General features: G+C 38.0%; 1 protein-coding gene across 6 annotated transcripts in view; it reads right to left on the reverse strand.

Moving 5' to 3' along the window:
* The window catches only part of lpp (LIM domain containing preferred translocation partner in lipoma), a 166,442-nt gene that overhangs the window by 106,723 nt on the left and 35,617 nt on the right, over positions 1-24,102 (reverse strand). For 5 of the 6 annotated variants that reach the window (XM_055050210.1, XM_055050184.1, XM_055050217.1 and 2 more), the window contains one exon: positions 5,314-5,512. In XM_055050210.1, the coding sequence (XP_054906185.1) occupies positions 5,314-5,503 (190 nt within the window). In that variant the 5' untranslated portion in view covers positions 5,504-5,512. Of the gene's footprint in view, positions 1-5,313; positions 5,513-20,819; positions 20,847-24,102 lie in introns of those variants that run through there. The other variant, XM_055050227.1, reaches the window with a different exon arrangement.

Consider the following 24,102-nt stretch of genomic DNA (forward strand, 5'->3'; position numbering starts at 1 on the left):
CTCAAGCCACACTGACCTGCACATTTCATAGGTTTCCCTGCTTTAATGTGCCTGATTCAACTGACTGCAGTTCAGCAAACGCCTGTTAATCAGTCATCAATTGAATTCAACTGGACTGAAGCGAGGAAATACCTAACACTCGTGTCACATGAGTTTGTTGTAGTTCTGTGGCATAAATACCCAGTTCCTTCATGAATGAGCTGCTGATGTCACTTTACCACAGTTTACTTCTATAGTGCTTTCTTCAAAACTGTTCGTGGCGTGAAACAGACCTCAGACTGTTGGAGGGAATGAGGAAAGGAAAAATATGCTAAAAATATTTAATCTAATAAATCTTTTACCATAAATTTTCAATTACTTTTTTTTATCATAAAATCTAATCTATTTTTCAATCATTATCAAAAACAAAACAAAAAAATTAACCTTAAAATGGAACGGACAAGTTTCTGACCACAAAAACATGTGACAGCAATAGCCCTCTAGGAGGCGCAGCACTTACTTTGGTCACAGTTGGTGTTTTTAATCACTAACTGTGATTAAAAGCAGAATAAACCTAGTGCTGTCTGATCAGTAGATGACTTGGTGTCCTGGGGTGGCACTGTGTAAACAAAGAGCTGCTTTATGTCTGAATCTGTTTGTAGTTTTATAGCTCCAATGAAAAATACGCTATGACCGCGCTCCATTATGGTTTTCATTGAAAATTTGGCAATAAATTAAGCAATAAACAGCAATAAATGTGTCTTCTGACACATTAGCGCACCAACCGTTTGTTAGCTGGCCTTCTGAAAAAACAAAACACCCAAATTGATTGGTGTCGGCCTACGGCAAGTCTTTGTTTTGTTTTTTTTATGTCTTCAAAAATAAAAACGGTCTGGATTAACAAGTTGTTTTAAAATCCGTCTGATTTTGAGGAAACGCTCAATGGGAGTTTGTTAGCTGAAGCCAGGAAACAAAACATGAAACACAATGACACTGCCGCAGGCGCCGGCGCCACAAAGTCCAACACTGCAAACTCAGAATGGACGTGCCAGTGAGCTACTGAGCAATCTGACTCACAATACACACACCCAGCGTAAAAAAAGGACTAAAAACTTTATTCAGTGTCCCCACGCTGCTGATGATTAAAGCTGCAACAGAAACTGAAACAACACAAGAACATTTCAGGGATAAATCTCTATCATTATGGAACCATTACCAGACAGATGATGCAATCAATTTTGTTCATCTACTCAAATCGCCCTTTACTATATCCTTGAACTTTGTCAAAGAAATTATTTAGAGTTAATTGTGTTTTTGTTTATTTCAAACAGCTGGACAGTGCAACTAAATAAAACAACTTTCTACTGGTCTCTTCTGCTGACAATGTCCTCTACAGGGAAGTTAATGATTTTCTTTAGATTAGTTCTTAACAATTCAATTTACTAATTCAATTCCAGTTGGAGCACGAACAGTGTGATGGAAAATCACGGTGGTTTTAGAACTATTTATTTAAAACTGATTTAAATCATGCACATGGTTTGCAAATTTTAAATTCATTGCATGTTTTCATGATAGTAAAGAAGATTATTTAGTAGGCCAGCTGCAGTAATAAATCAGTTAATCACACGATCCACTGAAACCAGCTCAATAACTTCTGTTTGCATGATTTAGTGTTTTTCTCTCCTTCTCCCAAAAACTGGATGATAAAAGTCTACAGTCTGGTGCTCTGGTCTCAACCATATATATATATATTTTTTTACAAACACTTCAGAATTCACTTTATTGAATGTCTCTGTTGTGTTGTTTATATATTTTAGATTTTTAAAATGTCTTCCACTTCCTGTGTTAAATGTTCATTCGGATTTAAAGTTTATTGATCTTTGAGAATGTCTTCTTGCATTATTTTGCCATTATTGTTACGTCGATTGAAAATCATGTCAAAACAACAATATTATTATGTACCACAATAATTTCTGGGACAATTTATCACCCAGAAAATATGTTTTATTGTGTATTTAACAGCCTGACCATGTAGTCACATAGTCTCACTATTTGGTCATTTAGGGAAACTATTTTGTGAAGGTCTTTCAGTTTACAGCAGCCATTCACTCTTAACTGCTTTAATGTCTCCATAATGAGTCAAAGTCATTTCAGGATCCTCAAGTAGAACCCAGCTATTGTTACCATTCAGAGAAATAATTGATGCAGGTATTTCGATGGGTTTGTTTATGTTTAATTTACTCTTTTGCTCTGCAAAACTTTGTTTTTGTCCTTCAATTAGAAGTCTATTCACCAGAGAGCAAATATTTAAGAAATACCTTTGGTTTAATGCAAGAGTATAGAAACCAAATGTGTTGTTTTCAGACGACATATGCAAGATATCTCCTTACTGAATTTCTCTAACAGTCGTGTGTTAAACGTCTTGTTTCTTTTTGGGGGGTTTTCTTGTTTCTTTGCCCTCCTTTCAGCGGTGGGCAAACCTGAAAAAGCAGCCGTCTAAGAACAATTTTCACAAAGCCAACATCTGCAGCAGAAGAAGATCTGAAGTCAAACCGCAAACCCCCACTGACAGCCGTGTTTTCAGCCTCACAGTGTGATCACTACACGCCGAATTTCATAACCGTTTCCCCTGTTTTGGAAATCTAGGTGCTCTCAGGGGGTGGTTGAGGGCAGACGTTTAGATAATGCTCATGTTACAACACATCAGCCAGACAGGAAGTTGGAACATGCACGGCTGCGCGCCATCCCCTCTGTGCCACGTCCCGCCGTTAGAACATCTTGGACGCTGGAGACTTCACAACAAACTCTGAAAAGTTTGCAAACGTTCCTAAACGGCAAATGACTCAAACAGAGCGTCGCGTTTATAACTTATGAAAACATGATCTTACTTTTTCAGTTCAAATAAGCAAGTCTGACGCCTTTGACTTTTCACCGTTCTTGTCCGTTTGCAGCCTATTTCCTATAACTTACCATGCTGTTATTTAAATAAAAATATTTTTGATATTATTTGCATAAATTATCCAGATGTTGTTCCTCTGAGCCAAAATCCTGAGCTTGTAAAATTAGCTTTTAAAAATAGAAAGTTTTGTCTTTTTAAAATAAATAAATAAATAAACAAATGGCTCTCCTGGAGTAAATACCAAGAATCTTTCATAAATATGCTTTTTCTAAAATGAAATACACCAATTATCATCTATTATTTGTTCTCAATTTTATCACTCTTTCCAGATAGTTGCTTTTGAAAAAAAATTGAGTCTTACAATTCAAAGAACAAAAAGCCATTAGCTTAATATTTCAACCCACACTAAAAAAGTTAAAAACCCACACACTCACTACAAGCAATTACGTGTTGAAACTAAGACTGAAGTCTTTTTTTTTTTTTTTTAAATTAACCATTGTGTCCCCGGGGATGTAAATAGAACACTCAACATAAGGCTTCCTGAATTCACACATGACTGTAAACCACAGCACTTGCACTGTTTATTCAGTATTATTCATGCAGGAACTCCACCTCTCTCCTTCCCTCCCCACATCTAAAATGTCAATACTGTCAACTGCTCAGAGTCCCTCATTCTCACCACTGTTCTTACATTAATGCCTCTAACAGAGCCTCACTCCAGGACCGGCTCAGTACAACGGCGTTACAACGGCTGCAGAGGAAAAAAATGATACAAGTCAGCACCTTTTTAAGCCAAGCGCTATTCTTACCCCTTGAACTTTCTCACGTTTTATTATGTTCCAGTTGCAAACCTCCATGTATTTTATTGGGATTTTCACGTGACAGATTAATGCAACGTAGTGCATAATTGTGATGTGGAAGAAAAGGTGCAACTCAATGCCTTTAGAAGCTGATTTGAGCTCGTAGATTTTAGCAGAGACGGGATGATGGATGAGGCTAATTCAGAATAATTTCAGAAGAAAACCTGTTTTGCTGAATATTGGAAAACATCAACTGTAAAGCGAGAGCAAGACGGGGCAGCGTCACAAAGGGCGACCAGCCATTGGTTAAGCCTGCCAATTGATTCGTGTTTGTACTGGAAGGTAAATCTCCCAACTCCTGCAATATGCAATTCCCCTCCAAAACAGGTGGTGGCAGCAGTGAATATCAATATAATCCCACATTTAATAACATATAAATGCCCTCAAGAAAATATTTTCTATCTTTGAAGAGCCATTTTGAAAATATGGATGCACCGAAGTGGCTCCAATGAAAATGTTTTTGCTCATATCGACAGCCGGAGCGACAAAACTTAGACTGAACCATATTCATCTGTTATGCTCTGTGTTAGACAGAAAGAAAGGGGAAAAATAAGCAGCATTGGGTGTAAACGTTACCACAAAAACAGAAAGTGTTAAAAACAATATACATATAAAAAACCAGATTAACAATGACAACAATATTAGTAATCATAATAATATAGTTTACTGGACTATAACAGAAAATACTGTTCAGTTATTAGAAAAAGGAATATTGGACTCATGATCCAGTGCGACCTGTTGCTGCAAAGGTGCTTCTACAAAGTGCCGACTAAACGAGACTATTTTTTAAAATAAAAAAGCTGAATATTACTTATCCTTTAGCAATACTTCAGCAAGTTACTCTATGTTTATTTATTTATATTTGTTTTCCTTTTGAGCTGAGGTCCTCCAAGTTTTCAAAAAAAGGTTGAAAAGGTTTAGTGAAACTTCCTCAAGGTCTAGATGCAACAGGTTTTGTGAGACTGAAAAAAGCATGGAGACCTACTTTAAATACATTTACCAAAAGGACTTTTTGATCACAGACCTTTAGGAAGTAGTAGACTTTATAAAGTTAATCTGCAACAGACAGAAGATTTATAGATAAAAGAAAGTTGAGGGATGCGTTCGAGCAAGTAGATTGATGATAATCTATTAAAGGGGCAGTACTACATGTTTTCCAACTACACAGAATCCTTTCATAGCACAATGAAGCAAGTATGCTACCCTAAGTTGTTACAAAAATGCTTTTCATATGACTTGAAATTTGACTTAGTAATTTGAAGCCTTGAAATTGGGCCTCAATTCAGTTCTACCAGGCATTTGTAATTGCTCCAGGCTAGTCTGAAGGAGCTGGGTTAGAAAACCACTTTGAAAGGAGAGCTTGGTCCAACCAGGAGCTGAATGGTTGCCATGGGAGATTTGACGATTTCTCAGTCATGCAGGAAAAAGTCAAAGCAACACTCCAGGTGTGATTTTGATGAGGGAATAACATTTTAACATAATGTAAAGCTTAAAAATGTCACATTTGCATAATCCTGCCCCTCTGTAATAATGGGCTTGAGATCAACACTTTTAGGCATTTTTTTGTTTTGTTACCTGCAGGATCAGACAGGCCGGCATCTCCCATCTGTTTGTACGGGTTGAACTTGGGCTTGGGTGCGACCATGGGGGCAAACTTCTTGGGGGCCTGCTGCTGAGAGACGGAGATGCTGGCGCTTCCCAGGGACGGAGTGGTCTCCATCCTGGCAGCTACCTGTCCACTCTGGTCACTGGGTGGGTTCCACATGGCTCTGAGCTGGAAAGACACACATCATCAAACGAGATCACTGAACCTGTCTCACTCACACAATAAGCGAAGTAAAAATCTCTCCGCGTTCTGGAGGTGGAAGTAAGTGATTATTTCTGTAGATTTTCTTCCCCAATTAAGATTGTGCAAGATTTAAAGCAGCTGCCAGATTTATGGTGCAAAAATAAGAGAGCGAAGGCGATGCTCTTGACACGCAACAACGTGTCCATTCTGATAAAGAAACTAAAGCAGAGAGGAAATCACTTTGAACCCTGACTGTGATCGTCGTCTGCGCTCGCAATGCTTACAAACCATCAACGAATCAAAAGTGCGATACGCCAGACAAAGAGCGGCGAAAAACAAAGTATTTTACAAACAGAAAGAGTATTGAAAAATGATGTAATGCATATGAAACCAAAACATTTTTAAGTGTTGACAGCTGTCAAAAAAGGAGATAGAATCAGTCGTTGAGGGAGATATGGATCATTCTGATTTATAAACCATGAAGGATTATGAATTAGATGATGGTACTAATTCGGTTTTGTGTGTGTTATTTTTCCTGTAACAAATAATTATAATCCGTGATCAGAAGTGCCAATTTGCACTGTGCGGTATTCAGACTTTATTTATTTATAACGTACATGGTGTACACTACAGTTATAGTACAGAAAACATCGTCACCAGACACTAATACGACTCGCAGACGCTGAGGACACACACATGCAGTGTTTCACCAGAACCTTCTGAAATCCTTTGAAATATTTCAACTATTTATGCACCGCTCTCACTCCCTCCTCTCTATTCCTCCTTTTTGTTTGTGTTTTGTTGTTCTGATGTTTCTTGCTCTTTCTTATCCTCGCTCCGTCTGATGCGGGGTTTGCATTCTTTCTCAGGAGCACGGCAGACAAGCCCACGCGCAATCATCCTTTAATACCTGCTCAAATCCCTTTGTGCCCCCCTGCCTCCTCACTGGCTCTTAGTTATGATTTCTTTCCTCTTGCTCTGCGTGCTGCACAATTCAGATGAACATCGCTGTGTCACACCCACTTGTCTTTGCAGACCGAATTCTGTACTTTCCCCACACAGTCATGGTAAACAGACTAAAACATGGATTACAGCGCAACCGTTTGGGGGACACAGAAGGAGCTTACATAGTGAGACTTGATTTACAACAACCACCGTCATCAAACACAACTTGGGTATGGCGATGTGGACTTAAGAGTTTTATCACAATATTTTGCGGTATCAATAAAAGTGATGATAAGAACTATTACTTATTTTTTAGGTAACTGTCTGGCTGCAACTGCATGGCCCCAAAAACGCTGCTCTCAAAAAACAGATCAAGAAGTAATTTATATCACTAAGATGCACAAAGTAACTTATTGGTATTTGAAAACATATCAATATTTTTTCACTATTCATTGCAGTCATTGAACAAAGGATGGAGAAAGTAGTACAACTTGGACAGTTTTGAGGGTTTTAAACATAATTTGAATTTATTGTGGTAACAATACATCGGAATTTGAATGACAACTATTTTATTTTGATAAATGACACGATAAATGCCCCACTCCTAAATCCAAAAACTACCAGGTTGCGCCAAAATAACACTATTGAATGATGGATGCATTTGCTGAGAGAAGAACAAGTTGGCTATTTTCAGTGTCACTAAGATGTTTGAACGCTGAAGTCAGAAGACACTAATGGACGGTTGTGAGAAACTTCCAGGAAAATAAAGAATATTTCCCAACATGTCAGTAAAAACGAAAAAGAAAGTAGAGAAAGAAAGACATGACTTACAGCAGGTAACAGGAAGGATGATTGACCCTGTTCAATGGAAGACATTTTAAATATCCAAAATAAATCAAACAGAGACAACAAAAAAATGAATTGTAAAGTCCAAAGCACCAGACTGAAAACCAGGTTTTGGTGGATGAAGAAAGAAGAGAAAACAACAACAAAAAACTCACAAAAATGGAAACTGATCTTGTTTTAATTCATCATGCGCTTAATAGAGTCATTGCTTATTGCAACAGGCCTAATGGGAACATTTGCTCATTGTGAAGTTGTAGCTAAGCTTTCCACACTATTTACTGATCGAAGATCCCAGAGCAAGTTTTCATTCTGTATTAAAGATGTTATAACCCTGTTTTACAGTGTTTGACATTGCCTCTGCTCCTGGCATAAATAATAAATAACCATTTACAGAAGAGCAGTCATGTTTAATGATGTTCACATGTCTTCTTATTGGCCAGACAAAATTTTGACTAAACAAATGCACCGGATTAGGATGTTGTGAAACTGTTTTCCAGTGAGCCATGTATGCTAGCGCATTGATAAAATGGGTCTGCATAGATTTAAACAAGAGCAAATTCAGGGCATTTCAGAATTGGTAAATAGCTGCGTTTTGCAGTTGAAATTCTGATAGCTCCATCTCCAATTTGCTCAGGATGATTTATGTTGCTTTCTATCAGGGCCAGATTTTGAAAAAAAAAAAAAAAAAGCGCTAGGACATTGCATTTTCAATTTCTGACCGAATTAGACCAGAAACTGGTCTTTTGTCATTTGTACAAGTCGCAAATGACTGAATGCTCTTTAAAACAGAATATAGCGCAGCAACAGGCTTTCTGTCATTCTTCTGGTGATTTATGACGACCACGGCCGGATGGTTTAGATTACCTTTACTTTTAAAACCCTACAGGTGTTCTATGTCATTATCGAGCTGATATACTCGTCTTGCTCCCACTGGACAGAAAAGCATCGTCTTGTCCAAAAGCTTTTGTTTTCTTGGAGGCTCACATTATCACATCTGTTTGGACTGCGCATCCACTGTGGCAATCCAGGCTCAGTTCGAATCTGAACCACGACACATCGTCAGAGCTGAAAACGTTGACCTTTGTTACTGAAACAGAGGAATATTTCGACTACTCTTCCGGCTGCATCGCTCAGCTGAAAGACTGGATCCTACAGTTTGCTTCTGAAGAGAAAGCACAGCTTTGCTCAAATAGGACCATGCTAAAGCATGTCTTTTTGCAGCGTCTGGACTTCATACAGATAACCTTGGTGCCACATTTGATAAATCCTACTGCCTGTTTTTCTTCAAACTATTTCCTAAGACTTTGAAGGTCAGTTGAAGCAGTTTTCTTCTTTAATACAACTTAAAGTCAGTGTGGATGATGGCAACAATTTGATTGCATTTAAGGTGTAAAAACGCCAAATGCAGAATTGCCATGACAACATCTCAGACAAAATTTTGATTAAGCAAATGCACCGGATTAGGATGTTGTGAAACCATGTATGCTGGCGTATTGATAAAATGGGTCTATGTATGTTTAAACAAGAGCAAATTAAAGTTTTTCATTTTTGGTACAAATATGTGTTGCTCTTGGTGGAGCAGGATGCTAAATAGTGCTAAATAGTGCATCGTGTCTGGATCAGAAATGTGGAATTTACAGTTTTCTGCCAAGACCGGGTGTGTTACTTTTGCCATATTCTCACTCTTTTGCTACTTTTTCTTCATATTTTAAGATCATTACAAGGTAAAATTTACATTTAAATGCCCACAAGTGGTCCGATGATTTTAAGCCAAACCGATCAAAAGCTTGGGCAAACGTTTAGTTTCACTTTCAGTTTGAAGCATCCTACAGAGCATCTTCATAGTGAGATTGAGCAATGTCACTACTGGGTTACAGCAGCAGTATTTGAGCTAAGGTTTGAGTAATTTTTGAGCAGTGTTGCACATATGCAGCCTCCATGGTTCCTTCAGCAAAATTTCTCGACGTGTCCAGAAAAACCCATGGCAGCCTGACTTATCTGGTCAAATGCTCCAGTATGAGTGTTACTTCCTGTGGCGCTGTGTCTCCCTGTGCGACACAAGGCAGATATGCAATAGTGTGAAAGGGGTATTACAAAGTACAAGAAAAGGTTTGAGGAAAAAGTCACTTTTGTGCTTTTAGTTTGTCTTCATATTTCTTTGAACTTATGCAGGCTAACCCCACCACAAAAACACACGCACACACACACACCACACATCAGAGTACATACGCAACACTCTAGTTAAAGTGGAGGCTCGTGAAAAGAAAAGCCTTTTGTGATTGCCAGGGCAGTTTGAGATGACTCTCAGAGGCGTGACAGCACATTAAACAGTTCGCCTTACGAGGGCACGGCAGTCAGAATGTCTTCTATCAGCCGTTTCTCTGCACTTTTACAGCTGTCATTGAGAAACTGCTGCAGGTGCTTCTGTCACATTAATCTTTCATATCCACCAAGGAAACTATCAAACAAAGCCATCCGAAAGAGGACCACAGAGAGTACAGAGTTCTAACATAAAATGGCAGGGTTCAGAGATTTTTCTTTTTTTGTTCAGGGGAAGGCTCGACATGCTTTCTAGCAAATATTCTCTGAGGCCTGCAAACCGGATCGCGCGTTGAAGACATAATCAAAACCGCAGACACCGGAGTGATCGGAAGCTCCCGTTAAAAAAAATAAAAATAAAAGGTTGTGCCGACTGGTGACTGACTGACTGTCAGCGTCTCCTTGTGCCGTTTTTAAAAGCTCCGCTGTAAGAATCTGAAAAGCTGAACATTCAAGCTGATACATAAAAGAGCTTTTAACTTTATAGCCTATGTCTTTCTTCTTTATCTTGAAATAGTTCAACACAACTGTTTCGAACAGACATGAACTACTACATCTGCATCATTCAAGCACAAGCAAATGTTTTTTTGTTTTGTTTTTGTTTTGTTTAGTTTTTTTCAAGGGAAAAGCTGTGTATTCCCGTGAATTTTAGAAATTGCAATTTCGGAAAGAAGGAGTCAAAAGGCGTATGCCTGTTTGTGCTTGTTGCATTTTCCAGTAATAGTTGAGTCTGAAAGGTTCATTACTGCCACTAATCAGTTAAACATGTGGAAGTAAAAAACGTAATTCATGGTTGGGGGTCCTGGGTAAAGCACTTGACTTTATAATCATCTTTCTTTGTATTGTGATGAGTAATATAATGGGCAATTTTTGGGGGGATTTTTGGCGGGAAATGTGTTTTTTTTAATTGATTTGAGAAAAAAGGGAAAAAAAGGGCTGTTCCACTAAATGACCCAGATGAGAGCAGCTTTGTGGTAGTGGCAAAGGAAGAATGAGCAGTTTGGTATTATTCATGGGCTACCAGGAAAAAAACAACAATATGTGGATATGAATCAGTGATGATAAAACACTATAAACCTAAAAACCTGTTTGTATGGCTTGAAAGATTTTCCACAGTTCTAGGAAAACAAACACTGTTGTGTTTAGCAGGGGTTTTGACCCACTTAAAGGGCTAATTGTATGCTTTTTTTGTGTTTGGGCTCAAGTTCTTCTTTGGTAGTAAATGTTTAGGGAAAGCCATCCCTTTACAAGTAATGTTAAATGCAGGTGGATAAAGTGAAGAATCAGTGTCATTGAATTCCTCAGGCATCTTTCAACAAAGGTTCAATGCGCAGTTGACCTTTGATCATTTTACGATTTATAACTCTGTGCAATGCTCAACTGGTTTGCAGACAATGAAACGTGCTAGGGCAATAATCATGCTTCCATCCAATTGTCCTGTGAATTTTGAGCAAACTTTTAAAATGTTGAAGAAACTAAAATGTGAATTACATCGACTCGTTTGGAGTGAATCAACCAGGCTGCACAAACACTTGGCTGGAATAAACAAAATGTAGAAGTTGCAAACTAGGATTGGCAAAACATGTCTGAAAAATGCCGAGTTCTTTTTTCTGAACTGGATATTTGGACTCAGCAATTTTCTTTTAGTTTCGGGCACAAACCCACCAGTGGATGGGAGCATTCCACCACTCCCAACCCAAACTGGGTTATACGCCAGGACAGTCTGACAGTCATCCCCTCTCTGCTGGAAGTTCAGACTCTGATTTGCTACATCAAAACTTATTCGGTAAACCTGCTTCCATGTCCACTTTAGCTTATTAAATATTTTTTGAAAAAATCAAAAACCATCTTCAGCATGGGTGAAAACGTTTTTGCAAAATTAAGGGAGTTAATTTTTGCAATTCCCATTAAATGTTCCTAATACAATACTTCAAAATGTGTGGAACATTTACATTGCAAAGATTGCTTGAAGTGCAATAACTGATAGATAATATATTCACAATGTTGCAAAGTTACATGTTTTATCCAGATGTAATATTTAGTCAGTTGGACAAAGTGCCATGGCAGCAAATGTTCACACCGGACAAAAATGGCGTTGCTCCAAATCAGGTTAAAGACTGAAGGAGACACAGATGAGAATGAAAGGACAGAAAGAGCCTTAAACCTTACCTTCTATTTTCATCCATGTATAAGCAACGTTATGCCCTGGCACAGATTATTGCAACCAATCACAATGTTATTTTCCTTACACGTACCAAAACCTCTATTTAATTAAACATATCTCAGAACACGGCCTCGTCCCAGAAAACCGAAACATGAACTAAGACTAAAAGGGTAATTATGATCCCTTTCTCCCACCTTGGGCTTCCTCCCATGAGTAGATAACACTTAAAACTACACAGCTTTTGGCTCAGTAACCACCGATCAAAACAGTGCTTCAAACATGCACTGCAGACATGAAGACAGAGACACACTTTGGCTGGCAGATTTTCTCCAAATAAAGGCCTGGAAGGCGACTGGGACTTTGCACTCGCAGTTCGTGACGCAACCTGCGCAGGATCAGCCGTGCGGAAGCAAAACATTTTAAAAATTAAAGGCTCCCATCTGCAAGAGGTTGTTGCCAAGTCTTCCCATGCATTGGACTCGCTCTGCATTGGAGATTGGTTGAATGGCTGAATAGGTGAAAGCGGCATTAAACAAACAAGTGCGTTCTCCACTCATGTATGTTTGGAGACAGGGAAGAGGCAAGAGGTCAAATGGTCATTATGGATCTGGAATTTTTTTTTTTTTTTCAGAAGAGCACATATTTGAAGGTGCTGTAAGTGCAACGCTATGTCATCTGCTGACATATTAATAAAAGCAAATGGCTGTTTAGGAGCTTTTTCAAGTGTTAAAAATTGAAGAGATCAGGTGCAATAGCAGTCTCAGGACATCAGATGAGTGGGCAAGTCAAACATCGTGTTCTGAAACATAGCCACCGCAAACACTACAGCGGATGTGACAAGACTCTTCCGGCAGCAAGACCAAAATAAACACCAGGATCTCATCGCCATGATTGTCAGAAAGCTCACCTTCTGCCTCTTTTCATTTAAAAACTGCAACAAAAATCCAAACCTGCAAAACGGATCTATAAATGAAAAAAACGTTCTAAATCCTTGAGACATGGCGGACATTTTTATCTCAATCCAGCCATGTTTAGTTTTTATTTTTTTAGAAGATGAGTCAATTTTACCCTTTCGGCTGAATTATTGAACAACTTCAAGGGTTTAGCAGGACCTTTTAGAAACCTTTCAACTGGATTCTTGTGTATAGAACGCATATGAGCAAAATTTCATGGCCAAAGTTGGTTTGGATTCAGTAACGTTGTTCACTTTCAATAAAGACGGTGTGAAAGTATGTCCAAGTTGTAATAATAATAAAAACATTAAAGTAAATAAAATTCCAGTGTTAGAAAACAAGTAAGCAAAAATACAGCAATTATTTAAAAAATTCTAGATTATTTACTGAATAAATTGTTGGGTTGCATACTTGTAGATCCTGAATGCAGCACTGAACAAAAAACAAACAAACTGGAAACACGGATGGTTCAATAGGAATGAATTTGATTCACTTTAAAAGTGTAAGTTAGAATATGTTTCACTGATGTTGGTGTTGATTTATTTTGCTTCTCTGATTACCAGAAAAACAAAAAAGCATGGAGATAGAAAATCCATCCATCCATCCATCATGAATATTAGCTTTTCCTTGCAGGATCATGGGGAGGATGATCCAGCGGTCACTGGGTGAGAGGTGAGTTATACCTTGGACAGGTTGCCCTTTTATTGCAGGGCAACACAAACACTTACAGGACAAACAACCATGGAAATACTCTTAATTTAGAGAGCGCAACAATCAGGTTTGGTACACAGGTAGCTGTGTACCAAATATATACAGCTTCCTGTGTATCTGGCATATATGGGAAGAACAGGCAGAAAAGCCCTCAGCTGGGATTTTAACCCAAGACCTTTTTGATGCAAGATAGCATTGCCAACAGATCTAGTTTTAATCCTTTTGAGACACCACAGATATTCTACATTTTGTGATGACAAAAATGTCAGCTAAGACGAAGAAAAAATGCCCAGCTGCTCTGTTGGTGTCTTAACACAGCAAAGTTCAATGTTGCTGTGGACACAGAAGGTTCTCGATACCTTAACAGAACAAAATCCCCTCTAATACAAGCACCGTCTGTCGGATTCCAACACCTGCTGTAAGTCAACATCTTAACCACGTCTGGCAGCTTGACACAAACCAAGAAAGACAATGAGGAGAAAGCCAGCAGGCAAAAATCACCTTTTGTCGCGTCAAAGCAAATGTGCTGGGAGCTGGGTGAGGAAAGAGGGTTCCGATCAGAGCTCATCCCGTCAGCACCCAGACACCAACGCGCCGAGATGAAGGTCTGACAAAACAAGACAGGGCAGAGGAGAAGAAGGAGGGCGTTTCTGTTGCAATGGCCTTAAACCGTTCCAGGAGTCGTTGTTCTTTGTTAAATATCTGTCACCTTTCAGGTGGTAGACCTCCACATCTGGTCCTTGAAATATATTTTCTATGAAAAACTTCAGCTGAGTGATTTCCAAATGCTACAGATAAGATTTCTTACCGCATTAGGAGACGTAGATACGCTCTACCTGTCAAACAGGGCTGAGCCACTGGTCTCAGGCCAGGAAATTTCAGACCTGTTTTTGTGAGGAGCTATCATACATTCTGCGTAAAGCCTCATAATTAGGCTAATTACACAGGGATAATATGAAGGTTAATCAAATGATAAACACGGCAAATAGAGATTTGTTTTCCCCCATTAGCTATTGTGGAAAGCCCATCCAGTTGATAACCATTACAAATGAGATTTAGAGCTGTGACTACAACAAAGACTTACATCCCCAACCCTCCACTAACCCCCCAGTCCCCCCAACCACCACCACCAATAATCACCACCACCCTGAGCAAAGAGAGAAAGGAGGGAAAAATCAAACAGAAGCTCCGCAGTTTCAAATTAACTGTTTCAACGTTGTGTAAAAAGCATCCAATGGACAAAAGGTGTGAAACTTTAAAAAGAATCAGCACAACATGACCCACTTGGATTTTTGAACAGAGAATATTACACAGCTATTAAATGGCAGCGCTTCTCTAATTTTCTTTATCGCAGAGATCAGACAGCAACTTGGTCCATAGCAGTTTTTTTTATTAAAAATGTGTTTGATTATGGCTAAATGAGTCCATGTATGTAAATTTATACCATAATAAGCGGAACATTGACAAACATATTTGATGTGTATTGATGATTCTGACATTGGACCCTGACCAAATGCATTGGCTCTCACTGGTTTCACAAGAGCTGACTTTATGATGTTTTACATGTTTTCACAATGTAAAGCACTTGATTGATGGAAAAACAAAAACACAAAAACTTAATGACCAGGGACCAAATAACCAACATCAAACATAAAAAGATGCCAAAAGCTGCGACGAACCGAGAAATTGGCTGGATCTGTTTTTTAGGTAATCTCAAGAATCCAATCTTTTGTCAATCAATGAGCATATTTGCAAGTGCTGACAACATTTTCTGGTGTGGGAGCTGTTACTGAATGAAGAAAACTCAAATTTAGCCACATCCGTTGATCAGGATACGTGTAGCAATGAAGTCAAGGGAAAGACAGAAATGAACAAAGCCAATTAATTAAAAGAAAACTAATTCCTACAACTTCTACGATTCATTCAGGATATGAGAGAGCATGATTTTAGACAGGCTAAACCAAGTGAAGTAAAACTTCTCAGATTTATTTTATTGAGCTTTCCTTCCTGTGTATGATATCTAGGAAATTTGGCAATCTAAACGCCTACAGTCTCTTGAATACCCACACCAAGAGCATGGTGTTAGTGATACTAATTACTCTGATCATCCTAATTAATAAGAGGTGATAAACATGAACCATATGGTGTTCCACAGACTTAATGTAAAAATGTACTTTCAATGCGCTATGTATCCTCCTATATTATGCAAAATCAACTTGTTTAGCCTTATATCATGTTATTATGTTACTCCCTCTACAAAAACATGCCTGGAGTGTTGATTTGTTTCCAAAGGTTCTTAAAGTGACAAAGCCCAATTTCAAGGCGTCAGGTACGACGACGATACAAAGTCAAATTTAATTTTTTATATACAGCATTTTCACAACAGCTGAAGGAAACACAGATACTTTATTGATTGATTAGCCTGGAAAATACAGTACCCCCATTTAAAGAGAAATAATAATGCAATATGATCAGCATCAACAGGGGAAATGTGCACAAGAACTGGAAATTAGAACACAACAAAATTCTGATTAGATTTAGAGAAAATTATGCAACATGGGAACAAAAATGCATTAAAGTCTCATCGGTGTGGTTTCAGTAACTGGACCAGAGTTGTTAGTAATGTAGTCAAAGATTTTGATTTTGACCAAACCCAAAGAGAGACAGAATATCTGGACATGAGTGTGAAGTGACACCTATTTCCTGCCGTTACAAGTCTTAATACTATTTGTCACAGCATAGCTGCCTCACCTTGACTAAAAATAATAGAACAAAAAAAGTTTTCCAAAACAGTTCATGAGAAATGATCCTGTTATTGAAAATTTCCACTGTATTAAAAGTGTGCTTATTACTGCATCACTTTTCTGTATAAATACCTACCTATTTTAAAATATAACAACTCTGCTTATTGCACAAACACCTTGAAACTCACTAACAAGCGTCGGAAGGGTTCTTTGAACAAGCTTTTGAGTCGTTTACTTGAGTTTTTGGCCTTTGCTCCCTAATGAAAACAAGACAACTTTTCTGTAAATATGTGAATTTGACTTTAATACCGGCTGACAGCGCCTATTGGCTTGGGATATATCAAATAGAATTGCATGGCTTGCATGACTGCAGTATGTGCTCCTTGAAACTGCGAGTGGTGGGATGCAAAGTCTCCAGAGTTTATCTTATCCCAGTCTCGGGAGGTTACTGACTGACAGCTGTAAATATATCACAACACAACCTTAACTGAGTATTGCATACCTCAGCGGTAGATACTTTAAAAAATATATATATATATCTGGATCAACAAATAAAGGAAGAATCTGTGTGTTTCACCGTTTTTTTTTTTTTTAGAGAATCAATGGCAAATGATAGAAAATAATCTCGCTGGTTTAGATGATTGTGCTGGTGACCCACACACACACACACATATGCAGTGGAACGAATGGCAGAAACCAAACAATCTCAGCTTCCCAACGCTGCAGCTTATTTGGTCTGAAGTTCTATTAATCAAGCTGGAAAAGCTACGGGAGCTCACATAAATAGCAATAAGCAGAAGAAGTGCAACACTGTCAATCATTAGTGCCGATATGTGGATGAGCTAGCAGGCTAACATTTGGTCATGGGACTAAACAAGTGAAAAAGGTAAATAGGGCCCAAAATAAAAGACATTTAAAAAGTTGTATTTTTGTAACAACTGGCAAAAAAAGAGAAAAATATTATGATTTATATCCAAGTCATCCTGAAAAGTCCATGATTTTACTTTAATTCAACTTATCTATATTGTCAGATTCACAACAAATATCTGATTGAGGCTCTTTAAGAACAAACACATGTAGTTCATATTCAAAAGTGAGCCAAAGCTAACACTTGATCATCCTTTTTCCCTTATGCAGCACTAATGTACACCAGAGTATTAGCTCCATTATAGAATGAAGAGAAAAATACAGCAGGAGAATGTTTTGTTTTTTTTGCCAAAAACAAAAATTTCAATGTTAATTTGATATATTTACAAGAAAAAAACTTGGATATTCTGTCAAAAAGTTCTACTTTTACAAGATCTTTATTCATTTTCTACATGGCATAAATTTCCAGTATTAAATCTGAGACCTTCTCTAGACATTGTAAAGCCATAAATTTGAATAAAATAAACCTAGATCAGACATTTGCTAAAAAAAAATGATAGAGGTCGTTTTAAGTTTAAAAAGATAAAATTATGTGATGCACGTTCGGATACTTTCCCAAGTGTAAGCGACAGATCCTGACTCTTTTACTGCATCACAATGACTTCTTCTCGGTGCAGACTCGTCATGAATGACCTCTAACCGGATCCAGAATATGTGCCTGAGACGGTATGGAAGAAGTGCAACATGACAGAATCAAGTCTGGATGAGAAATGTCATCAATTCACCTCCTAAATTTACCACATGGTGTAAGATTTATGTATGTCTGACTTTACAAATGCTGAATGCTTCTGAATGCTTTACAAATCAGAATTGTTCCTAATCTTTGTCCATTCGCTAACTCATGAGCAGCAATGTTAGCAGCAGCAACACAAACAGCTCCAAGCTGGATGTTTTTACTACTACTGACTCAACAGTGGTTGAGAACAGAGGTCCACATTGTGTTTTTGCATTTAGCTGAATAAAACACTTATTGTTTATTGTTTTTTTTTTTAAAAAGACGTTAAATTCTTGGGAAAATGAATTTTAACTGTAGTCTGAACAGTCATGTTGCATTTCATCCGAGTGATGTGAGGCGTGCGCCATAATCCTGCACTAGAAGAAGCCAAAAGTGGTAAATGTGGACTTGAACAGTTACTGAAGCTACCAGCACTTTCTCTTTTCTTAGCTCCACGCTGTTTTTTACTTTTTAAGCAGTTATGGGGGAACGGTGGCAAAACATGAAACTGCTGCTGCACAAGTAACCAAAAAGTGATGCCACCAACCTCACTTAGTTAACTGTGAGAGGCTGAGCATATAAAGCCTTTCCTCAGCCTACATCCCCAGAATGCTTCTTAATGGAAATTATTGAATATTTGATAAGACGTATTACGTATTGAAATCGATCACGTGTCTATTTCGATATGTATTGTTATTCATTTAATGTTCAGCCCTGTCTGGGCTACAACAAACAAATTGAATGAAACATTACAGCTACAAATTTAAACAAGACTTTTGATCCTTGACTATTCTAAAGATGAACAGCACATCTTGAAAACAAGCGTCTTTTTGTGATCGGTTCTTTACGCTCACAGTAACACACACCTCTTACCTATCGTGCTGCTGTATTATTGTATATGCGGCAAGGTAAAAATGTATTTAAGTGGAGAACATTTGTCCTCGCCCTCCAAAAATACTTTAGAGCTCTGCTGCACAAAACGACAGCCCCAAACAAAATCAACTAAAGGCCCGTTATTCAACGGTGGCCCGGAGCGCCACGTGTCACTCTCGGATAGGTCGCTAATGAGAGCGTTTGGTTTGGGAGCACACTGGGGCAAAGTCAACAGAGCAAAGGCTATCTGGGAGATAGCAGCAGTGAAAGCCTGGCAGAGATAAAGCATCACATCAATCAGTCATTAATTGCCCTCATTTGAGCGTTAACCCAGGGCTCAGATCAGAGAAAATGATTGCTTATGAAACAAAGAGATTTAAAAAAAAAAAATAAACTAAAACTTACCTGCAAAAAGGTCAAGAAAATTAAAATGAATCCATCTTTAACCTTGATGTGTTAATTACTGCCTTTCCGTTTGGAAACGAACCATTCTTGGGAGGTGACCAAGTTCTTAGTTGAAAACATGTTCTCTCTCTTTCTACAGGTGGTTCATACTAGAAATTTAATCTGAAGGACACAAACGTACACAGGAGTTCTTCTTAGTTCAGAAAGGCAGTAATTAAGTTTACTAGGTTTTCTCAGAGGGAAGAAAAAACAACAAAGTCTCTCTAAATGCTTTCTGGAACGTAATTTATGACGACGCAGATGGCCTGGAATTCTTTTCTCACGGCGAAAGCGTGAATTGCAAAAGGACACGTTTCGATGTCGGACAGAGTTAATTATAATCCCGAAATTCACAAACAAGTCAATTGTCTGCCTGCGCAGCTGTGACTGCTCGGTTGGTGAGGGTTTCGAGCGGTGAAACAAGATGGAGGCAAGCTTCCAATTTGAGGGCTCACGCTGTCAGATGTGTGTGTTTTTATAATTGTATATGTGCGGGATAAGAAGCTATAAATCAATTCTGAATCAGGTTTATTTAAAACTTCTGAAGGCTGGATTGCTCGGGTTGGCTCCCTGCTTTGATAATGAGATTTGCTACGCATTTAGTCATGTCTTTGTAACACTAATGTGATTTGACGTTGAAAAGACGAGCGTTGACGTCCCAAAACCTACAGAAAATATTATGCAATCAAGAATTTTAAAAGGGATTGGTGAACGGTGATCACCTCATTTGCTTTCCAAAGACATTCTTATAGTTCACCTAAAAATTTCACCAGTTTCTCTAATAAGATACATGGAAGCCATTTAAGTTATTTGCTGCCATTTGTTCAAAGAACTGAAATGATTTCCCTTTGAATCCAAATACCTTGTTATTCATCTTTATTGATTATTGTTTTTATAAAAGTCAAAATATTGGCCCACAGGAAATTAGTGATGTGACAGTATATATTAGATTGTTTTCAGTAACATTCCATGATGTTACTGATTTTTTTCTTTAGAAAAATGTAAACATAATTGATAGCATGAAATTTAAAAAGTTAGAAATTACCTTTTGCATCTGTGTTTTGGCGGACATTTGTAAAATTTTAATGTAAGAATTTTCAAAAATAATTTGACTTGAATGAAATATCCATAAGACTTTGTTTCTCATTTAGACTCACTAATATAATTTATAATTTAAAAGGGAATAACAATTCCGAGCATAAAATTTACATCACAACGTTGACTTAGAAATTAGTTAAAATGTTAAATGTTAAATTTTATGTCAACTTGATATAATAAGCTGAAGCAACTTTCTAAAAATTTCTTGAACTAATCATCTTTGATTTAATATAAGTGCTAAATACAGTTAAGTCAATTTAATCGAAGTTGAAGCTGAAGTTGCTGAATTAAAAAACTCAAGTAAAGAAAGCCTGAGAAGTTTTTTCTCTTTAAACAAACAAACTTGAAAAGTCTTTTCATACAACTATTTAATGAAACTAACAATTTCAAGATGTCGTCTACCTTACTGGAAAAAGTTCTGAAATGTTCAAGCCTTCATCCTCGAAGAGTTTTAACAAAAAAGGAAAAACATACAGGTGGTTCTTTCAGTTCTCATTCAGTGTTACACAACATTCCACACACTAACAAAACAGACAAATGAAAACTAGATTACCTTCTAATGTTACAGTTTCTTCACTGTTTGCAGTTCACCTGCAAGAATAAAAGTCACATTTTGACAGCTGATAACTCTTTGAATAAAGTAATGCGTTTAACCTGATGTCATGGTTTGTAATTTTATTATTTATCAGCAAAGCAAGTTCTTGATGTTATTCTCTAAGATTCATGAAAATAAATTTCATTCCGGAAGCACTGAGAGTGTACGGCAGTACTCTGACAGGAAACCTGACCTTGGAAAGTTTAATGCAGGGCTGCAGAAAGTTTGAAAAGTTCATAAAATCAGAAACTAAGTGACCACATAATACAACAAGGTTTCACTTACTGAACTTGTTTCAGAAATCCAAACAGTTAGACTAAAGATGAACCGATCAGGCTTTTCCTGACCAATATTAATTTTGGTTTTCTTTGAGCTCTCACCACCTGATTCCAATTTTGTTCAATTTCTGATTTAAAGGAATAAAACACAAAGGGGGAAAATGTATTTTAGGTTATTTGATAGAGGGACAGCAGAACTGTGGTGTATTATGGGTTAGGAAACACATGACTGCCTATTTTAATAGTTCATACATAGTTCAATAGTTCAAACATAACTTAACAAGTGGAAACAATCTTGGCACTACCATAGACGTGAACATACACAGTCTTCCTTATCTCTGCTCTTTTTGATACATCACCAAGCAAAATGCTAATTTTGCTTGGTGATCACCAGAAATCTGTTAATCCACCATTGGTACAGTGTCGGGATTATACCCTCTGCTATGACAATCATTGATTGGTTGCTTCACAAACACCAGCCAATTAGGTGTCAAGTAAATTGTGCCTATTTAAATATACGAAGACATTTACAAATAGGTGAACTTTCTGTGAATAACTTAGCTCCATACAACAAGTGAATCTATGAATACTGAATCTATGAATACTGGATGTTCACTGCAGCCTCAAAATATATATACATCACTACAGTATTAGTATAAATGTGCACAGTTGGTTGAATCATTTTTAGACCAAAATTGTGAGAATTCTTGTTTTTTGTATATTTAATGAAAAGGAAAAACAAGTTTTTCAGATTTTTCCAGTTTGGTCAGAGTTGAAGGGTAAACCATTTATTTTTTCAGTTACTTAAGTTGACAGAAATCATCTTAATTTAAACTAAAGATGCCATTATTTCTCTTTTTACCAGAATAAATGTAAAGCTTCCCGCTGTCCTTATCCATAAAAAATAAGAAAACAGGACGTTCAGCCATCTGTTCCTTAGAGGTTTGGTCTCAACAAGCTGACTTATCGGGTATTTTGGAGTAGCTGTAAATAACAGCACCGTGGAAAATCTCTCCCGGCTGAATAACAACAGGTTTAAAACAAACTGCAAAGCGAGATGTAAAAACAGAGGAAAGTAGCAGAGGGTATAATCCCGACACTGTACCAATGGTGGATTAACAGATTTCTGGATTCTTCCCAGCCTCTGCCATATGGTGCAGTAGTTACACCTTTCTCCCTTAGTAAACTGTTTGGGTCGTTCTCTAGATGAAACCTCAGAGAGGCTGTTACATCACTTCGCCAGTTGTTATCAACACGCACCGAGTCTCAGTTCTCAGAAAACACGGTGAAAACGCTCGGCGTTCCCGTAAAACTTGTGGATTTAACTTTCTGAGACATACTTTCAGCCAAGACAAGTCAGATTTTCAAACCTTTTCATATCACACGCGTATTGAGCTCCCGTCGAAATGTTGAACACGGCTTATCCTCTCTCGCCACAATAAGCAGCGCACATCTATCCCCTTATTCAAACTTCTATTGGGTTTCGGCTGAAGGACATAATCCTCTCGCACCAGGTCCCTCACTGCCAAAGCCACATAGAATCAACTCATCAATAACACTTTGTTTACTGAATACAGATGACTTTGCACAGGAATCTCCTTAGCGTGGCACAGATGAATGAGTTGAGAAAAATTCATCCGAGCTCTTATCAAATGCTTGAGCTGCCGTTTAAGCAATTGCAGCAGATGGAGATTTTGCGATGCAATTGTGCAAACATAATGGGGGCTTGGCCCGGTGAAAGATGTAGATTAAAAAAAAAAGAAAACAAAAAGCTGTAGTGTTTTGCCCCTTTCTCAAGACTTGAAGGTATTCCTTCACTTGGGCAGAGAAATGGGCACAGTGGGTTGGCAGCCGCAGTGCCATTTCCTTCTCCCTCGTTATATCAGGCAGAGCTGGACTGTATCGCGTTGGCTGCAGATGCATATCAATGAGAGGGTTAGTGGCCAAAGACTTCCTCATGCCACGCAAGGCCAGAGTTTCCTCATACTCTATAAAAAAAACAAGCAGCAGCTGAACTTACTGTAAAGTGTCTCAACTCTTGTGGGGGGAGGGTGTATTCACAAAAGATGACAACTAATTCCTGTATGGTGAGAAAGTACATTAGGAAAATTGCTTTGTAGAAATGACAGGGACAAAGATGAATATTTATCATGGCAACACAGCCATATGATTCAACTATAATGACCTTGTGAGAACTATTATTTTTATCTAAATCATGACTAAAAGAGAGGACTACAAGGGCTGACCTTCACTCCGTTCAGGACTTGTGCAGTTTTAGGATCACGAAAGGGGCAGTTAGCATTTAAAGGGGCAGTTAGCATTTGTCTATAAGCTGCAGGTGTCCACGTTCTAACAGGATGCAACTTGGACAGCTAAAAGGCCGTCCTTTTAATCTTAATTTTTTAAAGAGTTTTAAGAAACCCTTTAAAAGTTAATGGGTTTTATCATTTTTAAACAGATGTGTACATCAATGTCTTTGTCCGGTAATATAACTGCTTAAAAAAGGTGATGATTGAACAGCTTTGAAATTGAGCAGCCTCATAAACACTTCCTCAGTCTCTCATTCATTGTCGCGTTCAACGTCACCTTCGTCTCGGAGCAAATTCGCTCCCAAGCTTGTGCCGTCCAACCTTTCAAAACTCAATGTTGAAATGCTGTGCATTAGCCGCATTGCAGTGTTAAAAGTAGTGGCTAATAGTCTGAAATTTATGGTAATGAAAACATACGTCAGTATTCTATATTCTGAAAATATTTCAATCTTCAAAGCAGATAAAAGGAGGCTACTTCCTACTATTAAAACAGCAGCTGTAGTTAGTAATGGTCAACAAATCCCTAATCCAGAGCCTGGATGTTTCGGCTTTCATAATGACGCCGCATCAGCATGTTTTCTAATGGTTCTGAGCCGTAAACACTGAAGCATCTTTACAGGGACAAACACACAATGTCACAGCCGTCCTGAGCCA

The sequence above is a fragment of the Poeciliopsis prolifica genome, unplaced genomic scaffold (genome assembly GCF_027474105.1).
Source record: "Poeciliopsis prolifica strain line A6 unplaced genomic scaffold, Auburn_PproV2 SCAFFOLD002, whole genome shotgun sequence".
Lineage (NCBI taxonomy): Eukaryota > Metazoa > Chordata > Actinopteri > Cyprinodontiformes > Poeciliidae > Poeciliopsis > Poeciliopsis prolifica.